This window comes from Poecilia reticulata, chromosome 1, assembly GCF_904066995.2.
Source record: "Poecilia reticulata chromosome 1, P_reticulata-male-v2, whole genome shotgun sequence".
NCBI classification, from domain to species: Eukaryota; Metazoa; Chordata; class Actinopteri; order Cyprinodontiformes; family Poeciliidae; genus Poecilia; species Poecilia reticulata.
The window spans coordinates 29,204,783-29,231,531 of record NC_088830.1 but is presented as its reverse complement, the minus strand read 5'-3'; the positions used below and the strand labels follow the sequence as shown (position 1 = coordinate 29,231,531).

Sequence of the window (26,749 nt, the reverse complement as noted above, 5' to 3'; positions counted from 1 at the left end):
TACTCAATGATTTTTTGGGGTGAAGAAATTACACAATACTTTTCTGTAATTGTTACTGCAATTATTTATTTGATTAAGACATTGTGCATTCATAAACAATTTAGATTTAAATACATCCAATTACAGCAAAGGGTGATTTCCACTGTTTGTCCCCCTGCCAGATGGTACAGACTGAATGGTTAATACAAAACACCCACACCCACACCCACACACGTAGACACACAACAACAACAGCAACAGTAATTTTTTGTCAAAAGTCATTTTGATGGAAAAAAAAAGAAAGTGACAATATTTTTCAAAACAACTTTTTAACTTCACATACACAATATCACAATTTTATATATCAACCAAATCTCCCACGGAAACATATTGACCCACCCATACATATTACCTTCACTTCAGTTATATGGTAATATTGCTACTATTACCAACATTTCTGGATATTCTACCTACTGCGAGTAACTTCACTAAATGAAGTGGATATATAAAACGTATTCAAAAATATTTTATTGCTCCCAAAGGGAAATATATAGATAAGAATACATTGAAGAAGTGCTACTCTCATTTTAGTACAATTATTTAGTGGGCAAAATTATATTTCTGTATAATAGAGCTTGAATATCTGCATAATAGAAATAAATCTGCAGATTTCTGCACGTCAGTGTGCCAGTGTCTCATAAAAGTAGGAAGAAGTCTTGTCAGATTGAGTTTATGTGTCAGTCACGTGTAAAAAAATATGTTAAAAATTAAAGATCTTTGAAAGGAGCGTCGGACTGTGCCGCACTGTGTTTTCTATCAATTTATTCACGATTTGGAACGATCGTGACGTTACCTGTTCTGATGGGCGGGGCTTGGCCTCAGACCCAATAGTATACGCGGTTAACTTGATTGACAGTCGTGTTACCCAATCAGTGTTATTTCTATTACGACAACTCCGCTCTTGGACCCTGGCGCTGGAGTTTTTGTGGCTGTGAGAAATCTGTCGGCCTCTGGGAGTCTGCTGGCCACCAACATCCTAGAGACGTGAGAGGAGGATATCATCTTGTGTGGATTGTATTCACTGAGTTGTCGCAGAGACTCTGCGTTCATCTCGGAGATACCAGGTTATGAAAGCAGGGAGCTGCTCGCGCCTCCTAACCCCGTTTAAGCTAGCTGTCTCCAGTAACAAACGTCTGTCATATCGGTGGTTTTTGCAACCAAACCCTCTTAGGGTGAACTAGCTTAGCTGGGGTTTCTTTATATGGACCTGGAATAGCTGTGCTGAATATTTCTCATCGGATAATCCAACCGGGACCCAGACAGGCACACCCTCAGCCGGGTCCGGATTCCTGGCCGCTGGAAGCCCTCTCAGGTGAGGTGAATGATTAGCCGGCAGCTAGCCAACGCTAACACCTGGGTAGCTTACGGCTAACGGCAGCTCAGGGTGCAGCGTTAAAACCGAATGAGCTTAACGGTGTGTATGTGTGTTGTAGGTATTTTAAAGTGACTCCCAGCAACGTCGAAACGTGTCTATATTCTGTCGTAAAGAACTGTGTAATCACGGCTGTCTCCACCCTGATTTTTACAGCATAACTACCCACATCGACTCCTTAATGATTGGATAAACATTATTAAAAAGCAATATTGATTCCGTTGGCCAATTTTCCTGTCATCCCAGAGTAACATCCACACCCCACGGCCCACTGTGGGCGTCGCTGTAGTTTGCGCACATTAAAAAAAAAAATCCATCTAATTCCTTCAATCAAACACGGATCTTTTTATTTTTATATATTTATTGTTTATTTTTCTATTCATAAACGTGATAGAAATCCCTGGAGCATCTGGATGATCCTATATTTAGGCCCCATCAGCAGATGAAGCCACCTGGTTCATGAGAGATCTGAATTGATCAAATCTGACAAGGAGTTTTGCTGAGTTGTGAAATATTTTAGAGCACTTTGCAGTGTTTTTCCTCAGCTGATAAGTAAAAAGTAACCACTGGTGATGGTAGCAGGAACCTCCACTACTCCTAAAATGAACTGTTCAGAGTTCAAGAGTCATTGGACAGGAGCAGCAGCACACACCTGGTCCTGTCACAGTAAATAGTCCCAGAAGTTATTGCGATAAACAATAATATTGTTGTTTTGAGACCATTTTCAAGTAATATAATGGTAATGACATAATAATGCAAGAACATTTTATTCTCCAAGATCAATAATATTGAGTATTTAACGCCAAAACTGGAAGACCTTATATAGATCCAAAATAAACAAACAAAACAAACAGAAATGAAAACTATGAAAACAAAAAGGTGCAAGTTGAGACCATCAACTATCATCCAGTTTTTGGTAGAAAGAGAAAAACAATAAATTATGAAAGTGGAAGTTATTGAGCATGTTTTAATTTATTATGCAATTAATTGATTTATTGTGACACGCTTACACACACCTAATGTGAATTTGGATCCAAGCTGGTGGATGCGGTGGACTTCTTCACATGTAAGAAGGTAACCACAGTATTGGAGAATCAACAACTATGTAATCAATCATGGATGGTGGTATGATTGTTTCTTAATGTGCGTAAGACATATTACGCATATTAATATTTACGCAATATTAATATGCAATATTAATATGCAATGTTACCCAACAGTTTAGATAGAATAGATGGATTGATATAAATTTTAGAATATAAATCTAAAATAAAGAATCAGCTTTATTGGCCAGTATCATGTACAGAAACAGAATTTGGCTTGGTCTGCACACAGACATAAAGAATAAATATATATAATTTACAGGAATGAAAGAAAGTTAGTAGGGCTGGACAATATGGCTGAAAAATATATCACTATGTCAGCCAATATTGATAATTATTGATTAGGTTTTTGTTTTAATTACGTGAAATACTGCCAAACTGCTGATGCTACTTTTCCTGTTTTATCCAGTTTCCTTTTGAGCTGTTTTACTTTTTTCTACTGTCACTCCATGCCGTTGTTGTTGTTTATGTTCAAGTTGTTAGGAGGTACTATGGCGACACTTACTGAACAGGTTGTCGCTTGGTAACCAAAGCATAAATTAGTTAGTTAATGACATGACTAAAGCCTTTCTTCTGCCTACATCGCCCAGAATGCTGTGCGGTTCTGGATCAGACTTCACTGAAATGATTGAACATTCTATTGATAGTATTTTCTGTTGGTACAGATCACTTGTCTATTGTGATTGTTGTTGTTTTTGTGTTACAATTTTTCTGTATAATGTTTTCCACTTTTCTGTCATCACATCCTCGCCTCTGTAGTAAATCAGTAATTTCTCCACCATGCATCTTGGCTGAATGAGCGCTGTTCAGATCAAACTTCAGGAGCTTTCTGAGTATTGATACTTTAAAATGAAACCACATAAGGTGGATTTTGCATCGCACACCTTCTTCCATTTGGACTGTTTCACTTTGCCGTCCTGGAATGACCCCGCCATCTTTATTTCTGTATCAACTGGCTTCACTCAAGGATGACTGGCAACTCTCCCTTCTGGCTGGCAATCACACTGAAAAAAGATTAATCAAATTGAACTAATTCTAATCTAAAATAGCATTAATTGGGAATTAATAGTAAGTCAATTAATTGTTTGCATCTCAACTGTAAATCTAAAATTCATATTCAGACTGTTTTATTGATTAATATTTTGTGCACAATCAAGAAATTTGATTTTGGTTTTCAAGTGCTCAAATACAAACATAAAGTAAACATTTGTAAACTTTTTACAGGAATAAAATAAAGATAGGAACAATATGCACGTGTATTTGCAGCCATTTTTTCCACATATATAAATAAAATAAACCACAGAATGATTGTTGAAGCGTTCAATTAAAAAATTACTTATTTCTTTCCCCAAGAGAGAAGAATAATCAACCCAGGCTGTGAGGGGGAAGAAACTCTATGTGGAAATAGCCCTGATATGAAGGTTTAAGTTTTAAGTGTCCAGAATGTGTAGGATCTGCAGATATGCTCTTCCTGACCTATAAAACTACTCGATGGAGGGGAGGCTAGCCATTGCAGTTTGGAGCTGTCCTGTTTAGTACGTGAGCAAAACCATACAGCGATGGACGAACACAGTTCAGACGGAATAATGGCCGTGTAGAAGATGATCGCAGCTCCATTGGTTGGCTGTGCTTTTTGTGTTGCCGCAGGAAATACAGCATCACCTCAGATCATAAGATTCCCTTATGTCGGCTCAGATCAATCATCACTTCACCGCTTGCTCATTGTACAAAATGCTGCTTCTTGTCTGTGAAACTATAAAACAGGAACATAGAAATCCATTCCTGTCTGGAGAACTCTTCATTATGGGCAATGTCATTATGAATACGATAGAAATACACTTTATTGTACCAAATTTAGTTGTAACAGAAGCAAAGTGACATAAAGGCATGGAGATTCATGCAAAGGTAAAAGTATCAAAAATATAAAAATACTAAATAATATACAGGAAGGCAAAATTACAACATAATGGCATTTGAAAAAACATTGTTTTTGTTGGTTTCAGTTTCTACATCATTTATTTTGCTTTGGCTGTTTTAGTCCTAATTACAAATTAAACAAATTAAAGTTTGTGTTGTTTCTACATGTTTGACCAAACTTTTGACACTATTGGTGTATTTAAATGTGCTCTACTGGTGCAGAGTTGCCAAATAAATTTGTATTTCAGTACATTTCCATCTGTATTAAAAAAAAAGAAAGTTTTAATCAATTCAGCTGTTTCTTTTGTATACTAAACCTTTAATATCGGTATCAGAAGTGAAAAAAGTGGATCAGTTCATAACTAACATATAAAAGCTTTACATAGTCCTATCATAAGACATTTTACCAGATGATGAATTGTTTCAGAAGTTATTGCGATAAACAATAATATAGTTGTTTTGAGGCAATTTTCAAGTAATATAATGGTAATGGCATATCAATAATGCAAGAACACATTCTCAAAGATCAATAAACTTTAATTCTTAAATGAACATTTGCCACTGGAATTGGAAGACATTTTGAATATCCAAAATAAATGAATCAACAGAGATAACAAATAAAATTAGTTATGAAGTCTCTGTAAACAAAAATGTCCTTTAAAAAAAAAAAGCAGGATATTTGAGACCAAAACAAAAAAATTAAAGACTTTTATCATCCAGTTTTTGGTAGAAATTGAGAAAAGGGAAAAACAATAAATCATGCAAATGGAAATAATTTAATTTGTTTTATTTATCATGTGATTAATTGATTATTACTTATTGTGACAGGCCGAGTATCTCATGTTTTCTCATTGTGTTTTATCTCTGTAGGTGGAGCATCCTGACCAACCATCAGAGCTCGGGAGGGAACGAGGAAGGAGGGAATCCCTCTGTCCTGTTTTTGAAGAGGAAACTGAACCCATCTGTGAAGAATCTCCTCTTCTCCTCATTTTGTTGCTGTTCGTTTTAGCACTTTCCTCCAGAGAGGCGTATTCCCCTAAGGGTCAAGTTTGTAGCGCTGTTATCCAAGCCTCAGTTCTCTCTGAAGGGCCGAGTGAGTAGAGGGAAGTCCCTGGAGAAGGAGGCGAAGAGGAAAACCGCCTGTAGCCGTTACATAACCAACAGCCACGGTCAAGCACACCGTCATCAGCAACGGCTTCAGTCCTGCCACATTTCTGCCCTGAAATGAGATAATTACCCTACATCATCACTGAGTGTAACGACTCAGCAGCTGCTTGTGCATGGATACTAATGGATGGTCTGCTGGATTTAGCCCTGCGTGTTTTGGGAAGAAGTGCTCTGTGGCTTCCTGCTTTTTGCCCTGTGATCGCCTCGGGAATGTAGCCGGCAGGTGAGGTGGTTTCAGCCGGCCACCGCTGGGGTTTAGGGATGCCCCGACACAGGAAAACCAGACTCCTCCTGCACTGGCCCGCGTACAGACTGCTCTGTCTGACACACGTCCTGGACTGAAGCTCCAACACGCTCAGAAAAGGGGGGTTGGCATAATTTTTTTTTTTTTGCAACCATTTTACTGCATTTCTATTTTGTTTCTTTTTTGTTTGGATGCGGATGTGTGGAGCTGTCGATGTAATCTGAAGAAGACCACAGAGAAGAAGAAAACAGCGCGCCTCAGCAAATCATTCCTCTCTTTTCTTTGTTTCTGCCTCACTTGGTTTATTTTTTTCTCTCGTTTGTTTCCACCTGAACAGGTCTACCTCTGCTTACATACCTCATTTATATTCCCAATCAAGCTACATCTGGCCACATCAGGGTGATGCTCTGCTGGAATGACTTTCATTCAAAGGGTCCAAACACTTTTTTTAACAGAAATTTTATTCCACTACAAAGATTTCTGCCAAGCCTGTGATCATTGAGTTGAACATCATTCCCTTCAATTCACTTCTACTGCTAAAAGAATAGTTTCTACTCTTCGACATGTTTGTTTGCATCGTTTTGGGCAAAAACACAAATTCCTTTGGATAATATGTGACTTTTGCAGTCGGCAAAGTAAAAAAACCCAGAGGAAAAAGAAGCGTCCACTTTGCTTTTCATGCCGGATGTGGTGCTACATAAAAGTCAGACCCCTCCTCTCCTTTGCATCCACCCTGTCCCTGTTTTTGCTCTAGAGTTCACTTATCCCGGAGCGTTAATGACGGACTCCTTAACGTAGTGGTTGGCGAGCGAAAGCACCAATCGCAGCATACAGGAAGTGATGCCAGGTAGCAGCAGTAAGAGCGGAGGGCGGGGTCCATCCTCGTCGCCTCTGCCGCACGCTGTGGTCTCACCCAGCAGACCCCTCAGACCTTCCCGCTACGTCCCAGTTGCAGCCGCCACCTTCTTCCTCGTTGGGTCCACCACGCTTTTCTTCTGCTTCACGTAAGTCACATTAATGCAGACACACGCAGAGTACCCAAAAAATTGTTCTCTAGTAAAAGTAAAAAGTAGCTGTCCAAGAAATTACTCGTGTAAGAGTAAAAAAGTAGTACTGAGTAATCAAATTATCAATCATTTAACATTTAAAAATTGCATTATCAGATGGACCAAAATATAAAGTTAAGTGGGAATTTTGGTATTTTGAGGATGAAAATTACAATAATTTTTATAAGTAACAATATTACACAAAATAATTTTTTTCCAAATCAGTTTCTTTCAAAAAAAATAAAATAAATAAAACTTATGAAACTTTAAGAAAAACTGCAGTGATTACTGTTTCTGGTGAATTTTTGGTTAAAACGTGTATGTTTTTTATTCAGTGGGTAGAAAATCCAGAAATTTTACTCAAGTAAGAGTAGAAATACTTCATAGCAAAATTAATCAAGTAAAAAGTAGAACATAGTAAAAATACTCCTAAAAGAGAATTTTTTCATAAAAGTTACTCAAATAAATGTATGTAGTTATTACACAACTCTGGCAACAAGGCAGTTCAAAAAACTTTACATCATAAAGACACAAGAATACAAAGTCATAGAAAACACCACACAGCTAATAATTGAGAAAACTAGTAAACATTACATTTTGCCATCATTACATATCAAAACATTGGTCAATGTTTAATTTTTATGGTTCAAAAGTAACTTTAGTCTAGATTTAAAGGAACTCCGCGTTTCAGCTGGCTTTCAGTTTTCTGGACGTTTGTTCCAGATTTGTGACGCAGAGAGGCCGAATGCTTCTTCTATTTATGGGTAAAAGTGTTTGTTTAATAGGTGAATTAATATAAGAGAATACAGTCAAAATAATACAAGTATAAAGTCCTTATTGCTTTAGGAAAAATATAATCACAATAATGTTGTTTTTTCTTTTTTTTTTTTTAACTACACATCATTAAACAAAGTGTGAACTATTTAATTGAGAATAGCCGTAGTACGCTTTAGTCATATTTTATCAATCAATTGAAAGCAGTTTTCAACGGAAGAAGATTAGGGTCACAAAAAATGTTTTTTCTGTTTTTTTTTTCTCAGAATTTTGACAATTTGAAAAAAAAAAAAATTCTGACTTTAATCTTTTAAGATCAAAAGTAAAAATTCTGGCATTTTTCTCAGATGTCTGATTTTTGACGTCAGAAGATTAAAGCCAGAATTGTTTTATTTTTTCAGTGGCCACAATCTTCTCCTGTAGTTTTCAAATGCATTCTGCCGAATTACATCAAGGTGAAATAATGTTCGGTATTATTTAACTTTAAGAAGTACTCACATTAAGTGCAGAGGTTTGTTAACGGGTTTATCAACCCGTTTCACCACAACCGACCCTTTGAGGGCATTCATAATGTTGATTTGGCCCAAAGTAAAATGAGTTGGACTTCCTGCTCTGAAGGAATCAGGAGTAACCATCTCAGACAGTTTTATGGGGTTTGCAAACATGATCGGTTTAATCTTTTTGATGATTTCCCATTCCCGGCTGCCATTTCTGGTGGCACAAAGCTAAAACCCAAACTCTCGTTCTCCACTGCTCTCTGCAGTTCAGCTCGGCTGCTTGTCACAGAGTGAGAATGTGGAGAAAAGAGGCAAAAGAGCAGCAGTGGGGAAAAAGTGAGGAAAATCTGGTGGAAAGGTGTGATTGTGTATGCAGAGCCGTGCCTCTCTGCATGTATGCATGTGTGTGTGAGATGTAATCTGTGTGTGGTCAGTGTGGTGGCCGGTCAGCTCTGTGGATTAGTGAAGGGAAAATAGGCCAACATCTGTCACCCTGACAAAAGCCCATCATCCAGTCTGTCACTCCGTCTCTGTTCCTGCAGCTCGTCTCAGTCTCAGGTGAACACTGAACATCGGAAATAAAAATTGAACATCTGCTTACAGCTGGGCCTGTCGCAATAAATCACATGACAAATTAAAATAAACTCAATAGTTTCTATTTCTTTCCAACAAAAACTACTGGATGATAAAAGTTTAAAGACAAAAGCTCTCTATATAGTAGAGAGGTTTTCTATTAGTTTTGTCTTATTTCAAGTGTACTGAGATATTTGCTGTAGAAATTACAACAAAAATACTTGATAAGATTTAATGTTTTTGCAGTGATTGGAAACAAATGTCGCACTGAAAGCAGTAGTTTAGCTGAAAGTATTTTATCTACTTTTTTTCCTAATTTAATTGGTTGCTTATTTTTTTTCCACTTACTTCATTAGTTGTATCTTGTTTAATTTCTGCTCGTGTTTTTAAACTTTTACTCTTGATTTTTCTGTGAAGACCTTTGAATGGTCTTGTACATAAAATGTGCTATATAAATAAATTCTCCTTACCGAACCGAATCGCACCGTTCTGCATCAGTCAGAGAAAACGTGTGGTATTTTGGTTTCTGACGCGGTGCTGTCCGGGTTTCAGGTGCCCGTGGCTTTCTGAGCAGTTCTCCGTCGCTGTTCCCATCTACAATGGAGTCATCTTCCTCTTTGTGTTGGCTAACTTCTGCATGGCCACATTCATGGACCCTGGCATTTTCCCGAGAGGTGAGCAAAAATGAAAGTCGTTATAGAGGAGGTAGAAGCCTCCAAACTTAACTTACTGGTTTCATTTTTAAATCTAAAAACGCGCACTGTCCCTGCAGCGGACGAAGACGAGGACAAAGAGGATGATTTCCGCGCTCCGCTCTACAAAACGGTGGAGATCAGAGGGATTCAGGTCCGGATGAAATGGTGCTCAACTTGTCGTTTCTACAGACCGCCACGCTGCTCCCACTGCTCCGTCTGTGACAATTGTGTGGAGGTGCGTTCAAGGACACTCATAAAAGCTGTTCTTATTGTTTGTCGTCATCAGTCTCTAAGTCAGAGTGATTCCAGTCAGAAATACCAAAAATAATCTAAAATAAATCAAAAAATTTAGTTTGGTTTCAATAAATCAATTTATTGCATGAAAAACATTTATCGTTTTTCTCTTATCTCTTTTTCTACCAAAATCTGGATGATAAAAGTCTTCAATCTGGTGCTTTGGTCTCAACCAGCCTTTATTTTGACGGAAAGCTTTGTATATAGAGACTTCAGAATGAATTTTATTTGTTGTTTCTGTTCTTTTAATTATTTTAAAATGTTTCAGTGTTAAATGTTCATCAGTATTTAAAGTTTGATGATATTTGAGAATGTGTTCTTGCATTATTATGCCATTACTTGAAAATGGTCTCAAAACAACAATATTATTGTTTATCGCAATAACTTGCAGGATAATTTATCGTCCAGCAGAATTTGTTAATATTAAAAGGCGAAGTTGCACGTAACATTTTCCATTGCAAGAAAGTTATGCCAGTAATAATTTTACCCTAATCACAAATAAAAAGTCTCAATTTATATAATCTACTTGTGCTGGTGGGGCCAAACAAAGTCAGTCCAGGGGCGACAAAAGGCCCATGAGCCACACTTTGGACACCCTGAATAGTTTGACTTAGAGATTAAAACCAAAGCGACATGAAGAGCCTCCGGGATAAATTCACCTTTCCTCTGAGGCCCTGTTTGGAACAGGAGTGTCAGATTTGGTGAATCTCTCAGTGGAAGATTTTAATGCTGCAGAGCAAAATGTGTAAAAACTATTTTTATCCTGAGGAGGATATTTACCCTCCAGAGTTTTCAGAACAAGGATCGGCCTATAGGGTCCCAGTGTGAAGCATCAATAATTTTAACAAATCAGTGGCATGAATATGTTTAGACGGTACGGTGAAATAACAAACTGTGGTACATGTGAAATATTTTTATTACAGTGGGGAAAACGCAGCAGATTTTTAAAGTTCTCCCAACGAAGGGGGATGTTTGTAATTTTCAATATAGTTGCACTTCAACTGTGAGGGACAAAATCCAAAAGAAAAACACAGAAAATCAAATTATTATTATTAATCGAATGAAATAAATATTTAATACAGTTTTGTTGACAAAGGTGGAACAGCCTGCTTCAAGCAGATCTAAATGTATTATTCCAGCTGTTTATTTGCACAGCTCTAAACTCAACACTTTAATAGCTCAAACCAACAATAACTGAGGGAATCCTGTTTTATTCGTGACTCTTCAGGAGTTCGACCATCACTGTCCGTGGGTGAACAACTGCATCGGCAGGAGGAACTACCGCTACTTCTTCCTGTTCCTGCTCTCTCTGACGGCTCACATCATTGCCGTGTTTGGGTTTGGCCTGCTCTTTATTCTCTATCAGCAGCAGAACATCGGCCACCTGCACGCCATCGTTACGTATCCTTTAACGGTTTTTAACTGTTCCATTTACTCACTAATTGGTCTGTAATGTTTGGTCTATAGAGCTTTGGAGCTGACGTCACAGCGTATGACGTTTACGTCGCTCGGCGCCATGTTTGCAGCCCACAGACCAAAACAAACTAGTCAGAACACCTGTGTTGTCATTGTATTAACAAAGTTGTTTTGCAAATTGGTTACTGGATATTCGTCCTCCGCGGAGTAAGGGACGTTCAGCTCAAGGTTGATCTAATTTATGAACGCTAATTTCGGCCAGCTGTTCTCTACCGATGCTTCCTGAAGCGCTCGGAGGTTCACATTTCCAAACATTCCTGTAAATAAATGCTTTGTCTTGTGACCAATACAAAAAGTGGTAATTCATGCTATTACACGAGGCACATTATCCTCTATAAAATGTTTAAGTCATATTCAATATTTTAAATATTAAATGTTTTCTTCAATAGCTTCCAAATCGTGTGCCCCATTAACTCAAAATCTGAGTGAAATTATTCACTAGACCATATAGATGAGGCATATTTTTATTTCATTTTGACCCCTTTTTTATTTTTTAACCAAATTTGTATTTTAAAAATATATTTTTAAGAAATTTCCTAAAATGTATTACCTCAGATGATAAGCACATTTGTAACCTGTAATGTTCAATTGCATAAAATTCTAGGACAGGATCTATTTCATTACATGTTTACTTACCTGAAATATGTTAACTACAACAAATATTTACTTAATTTTTATGAAATAGATCACACTTTGCCATCTTTATTGTTTAATTACACATCTGGTTTGTGTCATGATGTGGTGTGGCGGTGGACACAAACGCAGCAGGCAGTGAACGTACTTTATGAAGATGTTATTTTTAATAAACTAAACAATACTAAATCCAAAATCCAGGGAAAACAAGGAAATCCAAAACAAAATGAAACAGGAGACACGAGGGGTAACAAAGGTAACGACTGGTAATGTGGTGAAGATCTAAACAAAGAAAAAACTTAACTAGAATTATATATATATATATATATATATATATATATATATATATATATATATATATATATATATATATATATATATATATATATATAGACTTGAACATGGAAGAACAACTGAACCTATGGTGATCAAATTAAGAAATAAACATTGCTAGAAACACTGCAGCGAGGCTGAAATACAGGATAAAAGGATAAAATACAATTAAACTATAGTCATTATAGAAGGCTTGAGATGGACTCAGACAAACAAGGACAGAACCTTAACTAAAGAATTAACCTAACTAGAAACACTATAAAAGACTGAAAATAAGGAAAGCAATAATATAATTCTAACTACACTAAATACCTCAAATTATATCAAAATAACCATAAAGAGCTAAACCAGGGGTGTTCAAAGTCGGTCCTCCAGCTCCGGCATCCTGCACGTGTTAGTTCTCTCCCTGGTGGTAGCAACAACCTTTTCAGCTTGTCAATGTTCCTTAGGCCATCTAACGAGCCATCATTTGATCCAAGCGCGTTAAACCAGGGAGAGAACTAAAACATGCAGGGTGCCGGTACTGGAGGACCCACTTTGGGCACCACTGGGCTAAACTAAAGTGAACTAAAACATGAAGCTAAATAAAATGAACAGCAAAACATACCCAAAAACCCAGTGTCCTGACAGATGTCTGATTATATAATTGTCTACTTTAATCACATAAAATGTTTATTTAAAAATATAATCTATTACCTGAAATATTTTAAATATCAAATTTTTACTTTAAATGTGATTAATTTCTTCACCTGTTTACATGCAACTTGGAAGTGCTTGAATCAAATGTTTCATGAATGTTTACCGCATGAAATTATTGAATGAGAGAAAACAGCCACTTCCAACTGTACACATATTTCTGCAGCCTTGCTGAGCTCCTCTCCTGGCATTTCCTCGTCAGCCTCTCCAACTTGCTCCTCATCTACAGCCTCTTGTGGCTTTATTTACCTCTTCTGGGGTAAATAATAAAAACAGTCTCTGTAACTTGTTGATCCACCATGGTTTTGCTGTATCGCCTCTTTAATTGACGCCCATGTCGGTCTGATGTTGTGGCGTTGACCTCGCAGTGACCCATATTCAGGGCTGGACCCCAGTATGGATTGAGCTAATCCATTTCATACGTCGGTTTGCCTTTCAGAGGACATATCAGAACACACATCAGTATAAATACTGTAAATTTGATAACACTAGTAAAATAGTTTACTTCACAATAATGTAATAACCCCGATGTCCACTGACAAAACTCGGACTATGCTACCTAAACAATATTAGCCCGACCTAAGCAAGGTTGACCCACTTAAATGAACTCAACAGAAACTGAACATGAACACTCGGACAAAATCATGGCAAAAAATTATGACACAACATCAACAAAGCAAATTTAGACACTCACCAGAATGGAAATGTCTGGAAGAAACTTGTAGGCATATGGGGATGTTGGAGAAGGTAAATATCAGGACGTCTCACCGCTGACACCCAGGACATTTGTCTTCTTTTTGTTAGCTCCAATAGCTTAGCCTCCTCGCGTTGTTTCCAAGCAGGAAAATAATGAAATGAAAGTCCGTTTTCCATCTTTTTACCTTTTCGGTCGTGTAATCGGACATTACATCCATTAACGCAGCAAGTTCGTGCCATAGCTAAAATATCTGTGAGACAGTCGTTTTTGTCAGTGGCAGTAAAGATGGCGCTGATACCCCTCCGACTAGAGCAGTGACGTCACGCTCTGAAGCTCTATATGCACTAACAAACATAGGTATTGATCTACCAAAAAAAAAGACCAGTTATATAAGAGAAACAAACAAAAAAAGGAGGTAAACATTAAAATAAATACATTTAGGACAAAGACGAACCAACATAACCACATGGTGTCACAACAAAGACAGTGACATTGCTAAAACATGTTGATTAGGATAATATAAAATACGCTTTTTTTTGCTTCATGTTCTTACATATTTATTGAAGCTAGATGAAAAACTAAAGTGTAATCCAGTGTGTGCTCCACTGCAGGCCTGTGTTGTTCAGCCTCCTTGACCCGCTGTGCTGCCAGGCTGGCTGTAATGTGTGTTGCAGGCTTATTCCTCATCCCCGTCGCTGGGCTCACCGGTTTCCACGTCGTGCTTGTGGCCAGAGGCAGAACAACCAACGAGCAGGTAGAAAACACGAAGGATTGTTCCCGCTGTTGGCTTCAGAGATTACTCACCAGAACATTCACAAGGTTTTCAGTTCTGACGCTGCGGTTTTGACGACCTGTCGCTTCGACTTTAGGTGACAGGAAAGTTTCGAGGGGGAGTGAATCCTTTCACTAATGGCTGCTGGAGGAACGTCTCTCATGTTCTCTGCAGCTCCCAGGCACCAAGGTGAGTTTTTTAAAACTACTTCTGTTGGTACAGAGTGAAATCTGCGGAGAGGCCAAATCCATATGTAGCCAGACATTTGAGAAAACTAATACTTTTTTTAATGCGTTTTGCAAAAAACAAGGTTTTCATGTGGATGTTTCTTTTTATAACAGGATGCAAAATTCATTAAAACAAAGTTCCTCGTTATAACAAAGCGGCTTTTAAATCTAGATACAAAGATAAAGTTTCTTCTTCTAAGGAGATAAAAATACACTCCACTGACAGGTTGACTTCTTCAAAAGCTATAAAGTCTCATTTATGACGCTCCTTTTCACATCAATTATTCTAGACAGTGTCTAAGAATCCCCAGAGTTGTTGCTGTTTTTCTGTTACAACCTTTCTTACTTAAAAGAGAATATAGATTTGTTTTAATAAGATAAATCTCATTGAAGTGAGTTCTCCTTTCAATGAGTTTTGTGTCTTGCTATAACACGGTTTTCTCCTTTTTAACACGATTTTTTTATTTGGCTAAAATGTGAAAAATTTTTTGGTTTAACAAGTTTTGCATCTTGTTAAAACAGATTTTTTTTCTAATTTTATCAAGTTTTTTTTCTTTAAATCTCACTAAAATGTGAAATTTTTCTTGTTTCAAGTTTTACATCTTGTTAAAATAATTTTTTCTTATTTAAAGAAGTCTTCTATTTTTTTTATAATTTTGCTAAACCGTGAAAGTTTTCTTGTTTCAATGAGTTTTGGCACTTTGCACAAAATTTTCTTGTTTAAACAATTTTTTCAAATTTGTCTTAAACATGAAAGCTTTTTCCTTTGAGCGATTTTTGCATCTCGTTGAAACAGGTTTTCCTTGTTTTCAACATTTTATATTTTAATTTGGCCAAAAAAAATAAAATAAAAAATTTGTTTTCTCCTTTCAGTGAGTTCTGCATCTCGTGAAAACAACCAAATTTTTCACGTTTGAACAAGCTACTGCTCCTGGATTTATCATCAGTCTCTGGCAGTTAAACTCTTCTGTAGCGCTGAGCTATAAAATGTCCAAACGTGTTAATTTCTCTAAATATCTAAAATCTGATGTTGAACTGAATCTCGGTTGCTCATTGCAACATGAGTGCACCTCCTCTGTGCCGGTTAGCTTCACCCCCATGCTGTCTCTGCAGGTACTTGGGCAGGAAGAAGTGCGTGCAGAACGTGAGTGTGCAGCCTCCGTTCCTGCGGCTGCAGCTCACCGAGGCTCAACTGGCAGCCAAGATCCTGGACAACGGCATCCAGGGAGACCTGCACCGGGTGAGAGGGACACGCCTGCTGCCGGGGAAATGCCTCCAGCTTTAGCTAATTGTTTTGTTTAGTCTGCTGATGAACAGAGGCTTTGCATGTGTGGGTAGTAGATAGCTTTGCATACAGGATGGCAGCAGGAGGTTTAATCATTTGGTTCTGCAGATTTAAATGAGTTATCGTTTGACGTGACACACATGAACATCCTGCAGCCGAACTGAACACGAGCTAAAAGGGAGCAGGGAGAAGAAAAATCTTTTATAAACCGGACCTTTTCTCAATAATTACACAGTTTTCTGGGCCACATATCCATTAAATTAACAATGTAAACTTTGGTTAAAACATGTTTGACTTGTAGAAAATCCAGAAATTTTCTCAAGTAAGAGTAGAAATACTTTATAATAAAATTACTAGAGTAAAAGGTACAGCATAGTAAAAATACTACTAAAAGTACATTATTTCAAAAAAGTTACTGAAGTACATGTAATTGAGTAAATGTATCTAGTTACTTGCCAACTCCTTCACATCCTGGCTGCCATGTAGAAGAATCCGCTGTTTTCTGTGTTAAAGTCAAAGTTTGGAGGAAACATTTATAGCTGCTGGAGACGATGTGAGTCACTTACTGTACTGTTGAGCTGAACATGGTGAGTTTTCATGTGTGTATTTAAATTTTTAAATTAAAGTTTCTTATTATCATGTGTGCTCTGGTTCTGCAGTCCAAGTCCAGTCTGGAGATGATGGAGAGTCAGTCATGTGACGCCGAGCCGCCTCCGCCTCCGAAACCAGAGCTGCGCTACCCTGGAATCGGCCAAAGGAGCGCGGAAGGTAGCAAACATCACCCACCTCCGACTGCAGCTTCTCCTCTTCCATAAATAAAGAAGACATTAATCTCGGTTTTAATTGAATTTTTGGTTTTTAACGGTTTAATTTTTGGAAAATATTTTTGGAAAATATTAATCTTTTTCTCAGTCTGAGCTAGTGAAGCCACTAAGCTCTGGGCCTCCCATCTCAGATTTTTTTTTTTTTTACAGATTTTATTTATTTGGAATTTGAATTAAGATCAACTCTTTGATAAAATATTAGTGCCATTTACTAAAAAGTCATAATGTTACAATAATACAGTTGTAGCAATGTGAGAAAGTAGGAATAATACTAGAAAAAAGCCACTAATATCACAGGACAAAATTGGAATTTTATGAGAAGTGTTACACGGAAAATAACAAAAAAATTAAAACAAGCCTGGTTTGAAGTTGCACTTTGGTTCTGGTTTTACAGATAAACAAATTCTTCATCTTTTAACACATCAGCATCAAATTGTTATCAGTAGCAGAGCTTTGAAATGATTATGCAAATGACTGAATCACACAGACTGAGGTTTCAGTTAATTGAAATTACTTTTTCTACTAATTTCTAAGACGTTCTTCTGGTAAAATCGCATCTTTGTTCTGCTAATATGATTATATTCTCATAATTAAACAAAAAAATCTTGTCGCTTGGTCACAATACTCCGTCATGTTTGGAATACAAGACAGTGAGAATTTCTTTATATTAAAATCGGATCTGGTATTTAAAGACTAAAGATTTTTCTATGCGTTGTGTTTCCGGTGACCGGTGGTGATGCCTTTCTGCAGAGTGCAGCCTGCTGGGCAAAGCTCCTCCCACCCCCACCATGTATAAGTACCGGCCCACTTACAGCCCGGGGAAGAACCACACGACTCTCACTCATGCTTACGCCAACCAGGTAACAATCCGCCAGCGGAGAAACCAGGGAGAACCTGCCGTCTGTTTCTGCTCCATTTCTCTTTGTTTCTGCTTTTTTTATCACATCAATCTAATGCATTTACATTTTTTATTTTATGTTTTTCCTTTTGATTGATTTTCCGTTGGCCATCTTGATTTCAGTGGCTTACTTTTGATCAGTATCAGTAAGTGATTATTTTAAAATCATTTTTCTGTCTTCGTTTTGAGCGTGGTTTTCCTGTTCCCTTCCTGTTTGATCTGGACATGGGTCAAATACTGGACAGAACCTTTCAGAACCTTTTCCCAGACAAAAATGGCTGCCTCTAGTAGTACTCTGCAAAAACACACAGTATCTTTATTTAGTATTTTTGATCTAGTTTCTCGTGCGAATGTCATAGTACACTTAAAATAATACAAAACTAAATTACAAATAACTTCTCAGGAAGAAATATGAGATTTTTTTAAGTCAATATTTTTTTTATTGATGAAAAAGTATTTGTTTCATTGGCAGATTAATTCAATTATAATGATTTTTTTAAACAATTATAACAACATTTTCCCCTGTTTTCCTGTTTCAGCATTTAGCTTCTACATCTTCCTGTATAAAGGTTATTTATAAGTTTGTCTTATTTCAAATGTATTAAGCTGTTTGGAGTAGAAACTGGATCAAAATTACTTGGCACCATTTTGAGTTTTTACAGTGTAGCTGCGTTTCCATTGACCATATAATTGCTCAAATAGAAATTACGGAAATTTGCTTAATTGAAACACGCCAATTTAGAAAAATCTCATGTTCTGTGCTAAAAAGGATCAGCTACGTTAAAATAAATCTATTTCACAAAACGGCAATTTAAACACTTTTAAACAACAACCAGATATTACAACCACAGGTGAGTTTTCAGCCTTCTTTTAATTAATTAAAGGAGCTCAGTGTTTCAGCAGTGTTTCAGTTTTCTGTAAGTTTGTTTTAGATTGAAGGAGCATAGAAGCTGAATGCTGCTTCTCCATGTTTGGTTCTGGTTCTAGGAATGCAGAGCAGAACCAGAAGGCCTGAGAGGTCTGGAAGGTTGCTACGACAACGACAGGTGTTTATTGTGTCTTGGTGCTGAGCCGTTCAGTGATTTATAAGTTAACTGAAGTATTTTAGTCTCTTAGATTCTGTCTCTAATGGTTGTACCTATGATGAAAAGTTGAAGTTATCAGCTGCCTCTGTACAATAATTTGGATTTATTCTCAGTATTTGTCCCCATGTCTGGTCCAGATCCACCTGACTCTCCAGCAGTATCCAGAACTCCTCTCCTGTTACTCCAGAATAAAAAGTTTTCCTTTCTGATTAGAACCAGTCTGTCTCCTGTTGCTGTCGTCATCAGTTTATTATTAATGTGTCTTTAATGTCCTAACAGCCTGCATCTTGTCTGTCTACTTCTACTGTCGCCTTCCTCTGCTGCAGTGCAGAGAATATTTAACTAAACCAGATTGTCCTCACATCATTAAAAAGCCTTAAATATCTTAAAGTAAGGCCTTAAAATGTCTTAAATGTATTTAAAAAGTTTCTCTTTAACATCGACACAAAGAAATTCCTGATCTTTATTTAAAAATGGTCTCAAAACAATAATATTATCATTTATCGTAATAACTTTTGGGAGAATTTATCGTGACAGGCCCACATGTCAGTGAAATGCTGGTAAAAATGTTCTTAAAGGGTTAATGGAGGATAAATGGTGAGTTTCAGAAACAGCAGGAGTTTTTAAAGAGACAGAGTCCCAATGTCAAGGTGTTAAATCAGGAAAAACATTTTAAATCATATTCAATAAAGATATCATCTAAAAAACAAATGAAAGTGACATTATTATTATTATCTGTCCAGTTTTTGGATGTGTTCAGAGTCACCTGTTAACACCGTAATGCAGAGCCGAGTCTCATCTGCTCAGATTATTTCCTATATAACCAGAGCTAGTGGGAACATACAGGTTTTAAATATTAAGGCTCCCATTACTGAACCTTGTGGAACCACACATGTGATTTCTGATGAGACGTTATCCATCGACGCAAAGAAATCCTGATCTTTAGGTAAGATTTAAACCAATTAAGTTCTGGACTGGAGTCCCAGTCGCTTAAATCTACATCATAATTAAGAAAGTCAAATGCTTCATTTGACAGTTAAAAGATTAATTTTATAGCATAATCTATGTACCTGGAGTTGGGTAGTAACTAGTTACATTTACTCATTTACAATTTACTCAAGTAACCTTTTTTGAAAAAATGTACTTTTAGGAGTATTTTTACTACGCTGTACTTCTTACTTTTACATAAATAATTTTATGAGGTATTTTTACTTACTAGTGTAAAATTTCTGGATTTTCTACCTGCTGAATGAAGAACAAACATGTTTTAACCAAAAACTCACCAGACTCAGACACAAACCTTCACTTTTTGTTAGTTTCATAAATTTTTCATTAAAATAAAAATTTCTTTTGCTTGACTTTTATCTTTTTTTACTTACATGAATTATTGTCATTTTGCTCCTTTAAAATCTAAAAAATTTCCACTTAATTTTCTATCTTTGTCCGTTTGTTATTTTTTTTAAATATTAAATGATTGATCATTTGATCAGTTACTCGGTACTTGAGCAGACTTTTCACCAAATACTTTATATTTTTACTCGAGTAATTTCTTTCTTTCCGCTACATTTTACCTTTACTCCAGTAAAAACATGTTGAAGTAGAGCTGCCTCTCCTGAAAACATGACGCCGGCCCTTTAAGTTTCCTCCTCTGCTCAGCGTCTCCTTTCTGTCTCCTCCCTCTTCTGCCTCCTCCAGTTGAGTCGAGGGGAGAGCGTTGGCAGCGCCAGGGACTCCTCCTCCTCCACCTCCTCGCTCCTCCAGGCCAGCCAGCAGCCCGGTTTCCGCTCGCAGCCCAGCCTCGACCGCCGGGACGCGGTGTCGGACCGGGGCGTGGGCGGCGGCGAGCTGAGGGAGGCGGGGCGGGAGGCCGGTGGCAGCGGCATTCCTGGCTACTCGCTGGGCGGCCGCTCCTACCCGTCCTTCTCGGACCCCACTGTGCTGTCGGCGGTGGCATCCCGGTCCTCTAGCTCGGCTGGCGCCGCTCACGTCTCCGAGGCGACCACCACCTCCACCAGCTTCAAAAGCTTGGCCAATCAGACGCCACCGCCTCACCACCCGTCGCGTAACGGCAGCCTGTCGTACGACAACCTGCTGGCGGGCGAGGACTTTGACAAAGCGGCGGCGGCCCCTGAGCCCCCCGCGGGAAGACCCTGTACACCAGCAACAGGCAGCTATGGCTCGCCCTTCCTGTCCCAGCAGAGAGAAGCCGACCTGCCGTCCCAGTCTCCCCATCACCATCACCGCTCCTCCCACCACCACCACCCCTTCCTTCATCGCTCCTCCTCCTCGTCTTCCTCCCCGCCTCCCCCGCCGGAGCGGGACCGCCTCCATGGCGACCCCCACACCGCCCCGGCTGCCAACTCCTCAGCCCCGCCTCCCCCGCACCATCATCACCATCACCACCACCACCACTCCCACCATCATCACCACCACTCCTCCTCCTCTTCCTCATCCTCACGCCCGCCGCGCTACGCTGCCCCCCACCACGCCTATCCGTACCGCACCCGCTCCACCGACGTCCCGCTGGGTTCCGGCGGCGCTTCCGCTCGCTCGCCGCTCTCCGCCCATCCCCCGCCGCTGGGCAAGTCGCTGTCGTACTCGAGCGCGGCGGCGGCTGAAATGCAGTACCGCCTGGTCCGCAAAGCGTCGGCGTCGGCCGGCGCGAACGCCGCCGGCGTAGGAGGAGGAGGGGAAGGCGGAGGGATGGGAGGAGCCATACAAGCACCAAAGTGAGTATGACTTTCACCTTTGACCCTGACGATTGGTTTGCTGCTAACTCTGAGAAAGCTACATGCCTGCCAGAAACCGGACTGACTGCTCCTCCTGCTCTTCCTCCTTTTCTCCCTCTCTCCTCCTCTTCCTCCTGCCAGATTTCCTGTGAGTTCCTCCTCCTCTTCCTTTGCTCATCTTCCTCTCATTTGTGAACCTTTTCAAACTGAGTGAATTTGGTGCCGCCATTTTCTTCAAATTGAACAGAATTGCTGTCAAACATTTGTGCAGCACAAATGAAAATTTCTGCTGCTATAATTTAAAAGATACTAATAAAAAAGTTTCCAGAGGTCAAAAAGGCCAGACCTTCTTCAAATCAGACAAAATTGGTGTCAAACGTTTGTGCAGCAAAATTTTTTATTTGTGCTACTATTATTTCAAAGATGTTAAAAAAAGTTTCCAAAGGTCACTGGAGGTCAAATGCCCTAATCCTCCTCACATTTGCAAATTTGGTGTTTGTGCAGCAAATATGTATTTGTGTTGCTATCATTTTAAATATGTTAATAAAGGTTCCCAGAGATCATGTAAGGTCAACCAGTTCACCATTTCCTTCAAATCAGACAATATTGGTGTCGGTCAACTCGACTAAGTTTGTGCAGCAAAAATTTTAGTTTGTGCTGCTTTTGCTTTGAAGAGATTAATGAAAGTTTAAAGGTCCAAAGGTCAACCATTAGATTTGAAGGTGTCGGGTCAATTTCACTCGGGTACGTTTTCATTGTTGTGTTTGATGCTGTTCTTGTGCAGATCTGTACTGATGTGTTTTTAATGAGAATGAGTTTTATTTCTCTTTAGAATCAGTGAGAATGCAGAGTATAAACAGAAACTAAATCTAAATTACAATTTAGCCATATCATTCCTTAAGATTGTTTCTCTTTACGATTCTTATTTCATGTTCCTTAAGTTTTACTGCATTTAACTACTTCCACGTACTTCAACCAATGTCAACAATTCATATTTCAAAACCTTCATCTTCTGCTGGAGACTTATGATGCAATTTTTGGTCATTTCAACTTTTATATTTTTTTAAATATTGTAACTTTCTGCCCCATTGAAATACACGGAAATTCTTCAGAATTCTACAAAATTTTGCCCACCTCTGGAATTTGATTAGGAAACACTTTAGCTGATGTATCTCAGAAACGACAGCATCTCTGATTTATTTGGAGTCTGCATGACCTTCTCTTCATATTAACATTCGTTTCCAGTCTTTTCCTTTTCACCGTTCCACCCTGCACACCGCAGTATTTATTGTCTCTCGTTAGCATGCTTCAAAGCAGCTTTTCACCATTTCTACAAACAATTTATATTTGAATATTAGCTCATTAGCAGAGCACTGTAGAGCCTCACTGCATGTTAGTGAGACTGTTCCACCATTTAACCGTCTCGCTGTCCAAAGTGCGTTGTTTCTATCCATCCATCAATTTTCTTGCACCCTTGTCCCTCAGTGGGGTCGGGAGGGGTTCTGGTGCCTCTCCAGCTAACGTTCCGGGCGAGAGGCGGGGTCACCAGGACAGGTCGCCAGTCTGTCGCAGGGCAACACAGAGACATACAACCATGCACACACACACTCACACCTAGGAACAATTTAGACAGACCAATTAACCTGACAGTCATGTTTTTGGACCGTGGGAGGAAGCCAGAGTACCCGGAGAAAACCCACGCATGCACAGGGAGAACATGCAAACTCCATGCAGAAAGACCGGGGCCGGGAATCGAACCCAGAACCTTCTTTCTGCAAGGCAACAGCTCTACCAACTGCGCCACTGTGCAGCCCGCGTTGTTTCTATTGAATAAGAATTTAAATTAATATTACATGTAAATAAGTTTGCAGCTAGTCATTAAAAATCATGGCAGCAACGGATGTAAGCGGTTACATAAGACATATTTGTTATTCAGCCATGGCACTAACATCACCCATCAGCCAATCAGAAGAGACATTGCGTCTTATTCAGGTGATGATGCGACAAACTCCTTACACCTGGGAGCAGCTACGTATCCAGCGTTGTAGTCACAGAAGAGCGTTGGATTCAACACGTTCGAATGACAACTTTTTATGAACTGAGCAGTACTGTGAGATGGAGCCAGCCGCTCATTGTCTGAAAAAAAAAACCAAACAAACCTTCATCCTCCTACCACTTCCTGTCGTCTTCTTTGTTGTTTCCACCGGTAGTAACATCTGGCTATTGATCATGTGACTTGTGTGATGTGAAGAGTTTCTGTTGCAGATTTAGCGCAAAAACTTCTTACCGAAATTGCCGTGTTTCCATATACAATTCCAATTTGCACAGTTGTGTATATTTTGGCAGAAGAGGAATGAAATAGTGGATTATCCTGATCCTCCTCTGAATAACTTCCATCACACCCTGGGCTCTAAATCCTGGTGTTTTTATGTATTTCTCTTATGAACACAGAGGTGAGCTGATCCAGATGAAACCTCGGAGTCGGACCAATGGCGGCCAGCCTTTCTCCTCCTCTTCCTCCTCCTGCTCCGCCCCTTCCTCCCCCTCTCACCTGGTCCCCTCGCCCAGCAGACCTGCCGCAGATCACCTGAGCTCACCGGTGACTCAGAGTCCGGCCCACAAGCCTCCGGCCGGCGGCGTAAAGAAGGTAACCGGCGTCGGGGGAACCACTTACGAGATCTCTGTATGATTTCCACTTGACTGTACGCCTGAGGAATCTAACTGGATCGTCCTGCCGCCCCCCCCTTACCTGAAACCATGAATCTGATAAAAAAACAAAAAAACATTTAACTCATTTCTTGAGTTTTCATCCTTTCTGGAGCTTTAGTTTTTTTGGATCCGGATTCTGTTTGGGCCTCCAAGAACCTCCTAACAGGTTTACAAGTGTAGCTTTTCCTACGGTTCAGATGAGCACTTTGGACTTTGTTTAGATCAAATTAGTTTTTTTATATTTTAATAAAAACGTCTGGTTTGAGTGACGGTAATCCTGCGCAGATTGTAGGAACCTCATCGGATCGAGTCGAAGGGCTTCTGCGGGAACTAAACCTAAGATCGGTCGGACGATTATTGGCAGAATCTCCCTCCGTAAATGCAGTGGACTCGGAGCGGGAAACGCTCATGTCGCCACGTTGCCTGATGCATGAGAGTCCCTGTAACCTCTGACCCCTGACCCTATCACACGGAGGAAAAAAAAGGCGCAGCTCTCTGAACTCTGATTCCAGGGACCGCGACATGTTAGCATTGAAGGAGTAAAAAAAAAACTATGTTCTGATTGCCAGTGTTTTGCTATTTTACTGATTTACTCAATGTGAATTTAATTCCATGTCTGTACAGGATGATGTGTTTTATTATTTTTTTTAACTGTGGATTTTTTTTTTGTAAAACATTCTTGGCAGACTGGAGCATGCACTGTTTGCCACCGTAGGCTGCTGTTATCAGACTGAGGAACATTTCGTCTGTTTTTGAACAAACTAAAGTGAATATGGAAACTATGTCTTGGCTCTTGAAGGAGCAAAATTTTATAGAAAAGTCTGAGCAATTGCCTTGAAAATGAACATTTCAAGTTATTCTGTTTTTTTTAATTTTTTTCTTGTATTTAATTTGACCCCTGTTTTATATCAATTTATATGGAAACAGCTGTTGATAAATGAAGAGTTTTTAAATATTGAAGGGAATGAAAGGAAGAAGGTGTCCCTTCTGATTGGCTGATTCGCTTCAGCTGCTCTTTTTCCAGAATCACAGCTGGAAAATGATCTGGATCCCCGTGAACGATTCAACACGGAACCGTTTGGGGGAAAAAATCCCAGCCACATTTAGAAGACGACGCCCCGCCGGAGGATTTCGGTGGAAATTTGGATATTTACATCAAACGGTTCTAAGCAAAGTTGATATTTTGTGTGTGTGTGTGTGTGTGTTGGGAGGGACAAAAACATTTCAGATAAAGTAATGTCAACCCGAGTCTGAAAATAAATGGTTAAATGTGGACAACACCAGGACATAGTACTCTGTGTTATCAGTTTTTTTTTAGTGCTTTACGATATTTAGAAGGATGCGTGAGGGAGCAGAATTTACTGGATGATAAATTATTGCGATAAATGATAATGTTTTGAGATCATCTCCATCTCAAAGACCAATAAACTTTAATTTGGTTTAAAAAAAACACTGGAACTGGATGACATTTCAAATATCCAAAATAAAACACAACCATAAACAACTAAAACAGAAATACATTAGGTCTTGATGCTTTATTTTTAAAGAAAAGGTGAAGCTAATGGATCTAGTTTGCAACGTAAAAGGGTTGGAAAAATTCAGCGACCAAGTAGGCGTTTAAGAAATGCGTTTCTGAAGAGCCACACCTGGTTGGACGAAATTAACGTTCGCCATTCCACTTTATCAGTGGTGGAGGAAGTACTCAAAAAATGTACTTAAGTAAAAGTACAAATACACAGACAAAAATGTACTCAAGTAAAAGTCAAAGTACCACATTAACATTTTACTTAAGTAAAAGTAAAAAAGTACTGGTTTTTAAAAATACTTAAGTATTAAAAGTAAAAGTACTTGCTAATGCATTGCCTAATCACTAATATCATTAAGTGAACCGATCATATGATCATATGCCACAGATAAAGCATGTTTTTATTGCGTTTATTCTGTAACATAGTTTAGACTTAGATATATGATTCTATGCATCATAATTTTAGGGATGGAAACATCTCGTCTCCTGTCCTAACATAACATGCACTTCACTTTTTTTTTTTTGAAAGAAATCCAACTGGCAGAGGAGGACATGGAACCAAGGAGCCTCGTAGCAGAGTTGTAGTCTAGACCACTGAACCCAAGACCAAATCAAAACCAGCACCCCGTACTACATGACAATAAAATTTAGTGCACCTATCAAAACTGCTTCTCAAATTGATCTGAAAGATTCACTTTCCCACCTAGATATTAAATACTTAGAGCTGAAATAAATTTAACCAGTATCAATTCAAACTCTTCTTCATTCTGTTTTGCTTTCATCTCTGTGCCACAATCCAGAGGTCTCCTGCCATCCCTAAAAAAATAACGCCCTGTGCGGTTGCCCATATTGCCAATGTCAGAAATAATAATTGTCTGCACCATTAAACATAGCAATTAACAACGCTCAACTATGAACACTGTCCAAGGCCCAATAAGCAAGAAGTAACCAAGCAGGAGGAGCACCGTGACTGTTCTCATCCTCCCTCCTGCTGCAATGTCTGCCACCATGACAGGTGACGAAAACAAAGAGCAATGAGCATGCTCTGTGTTCTTATGTTCTTGTTTTATTTATTCACCAATTAAATATAAAAATATTTTAATGAAATAAAATAGCTACTGCAGTGTACGCAGAGCATT

At 38.8% G+C, this 26,749-nt stretch overlaps 1 protein-coding gene across 2 annotated transcripts; it reads left to right on the top strand.

Moving 5' to 3' along the window:
- Positions 1-912: 912 nt before the first annotated feature.
- Positions 913-25,378, top strand: zdhhc5a (zDHHC palmitoyltransferase 5a). Of its 2 annotated transcripts, none has more exons than XM_081610829.1 (12): positions 913-1,351; positions 5,302-6,846; positions 9,285-9,406; positions 9,505-9,662; positions 10,950-11,122; positions 14,208-14,310; positions 14,426-14,517; positions 15,669-15,795; positions 16,500-16,608; positions 17,415-17,524; positions 20,343-21,376; positions 21,518-21,950. In XM_081610829.1, exons 2-12 carry the CDS (start codon positions 6,683-6,685, stop codon positions 21,588-21,590), a joined length of 2,265 nt encoding a protein of 754 aa, XP_081466955.1. In that variant the 5' UTR covers positions 913-1,351; positions 5,302-6,682; the 3' UTR covers positions 21,591-21,950. The 2 variants fall into 2 exon arrangements, with proteins under 2 accessions (XP_081466955.1, XP_008417677.1); XM_008419455.3 differs by lacking the exon at positions 21,518-21,950 and adding an exon at positions 23,828-25,378 and having other exon boundaries at positions 914-1,351.
- The last annotated feature ends 1,371 nt before the right edge of the window (positions 25,379-26,749 follow it).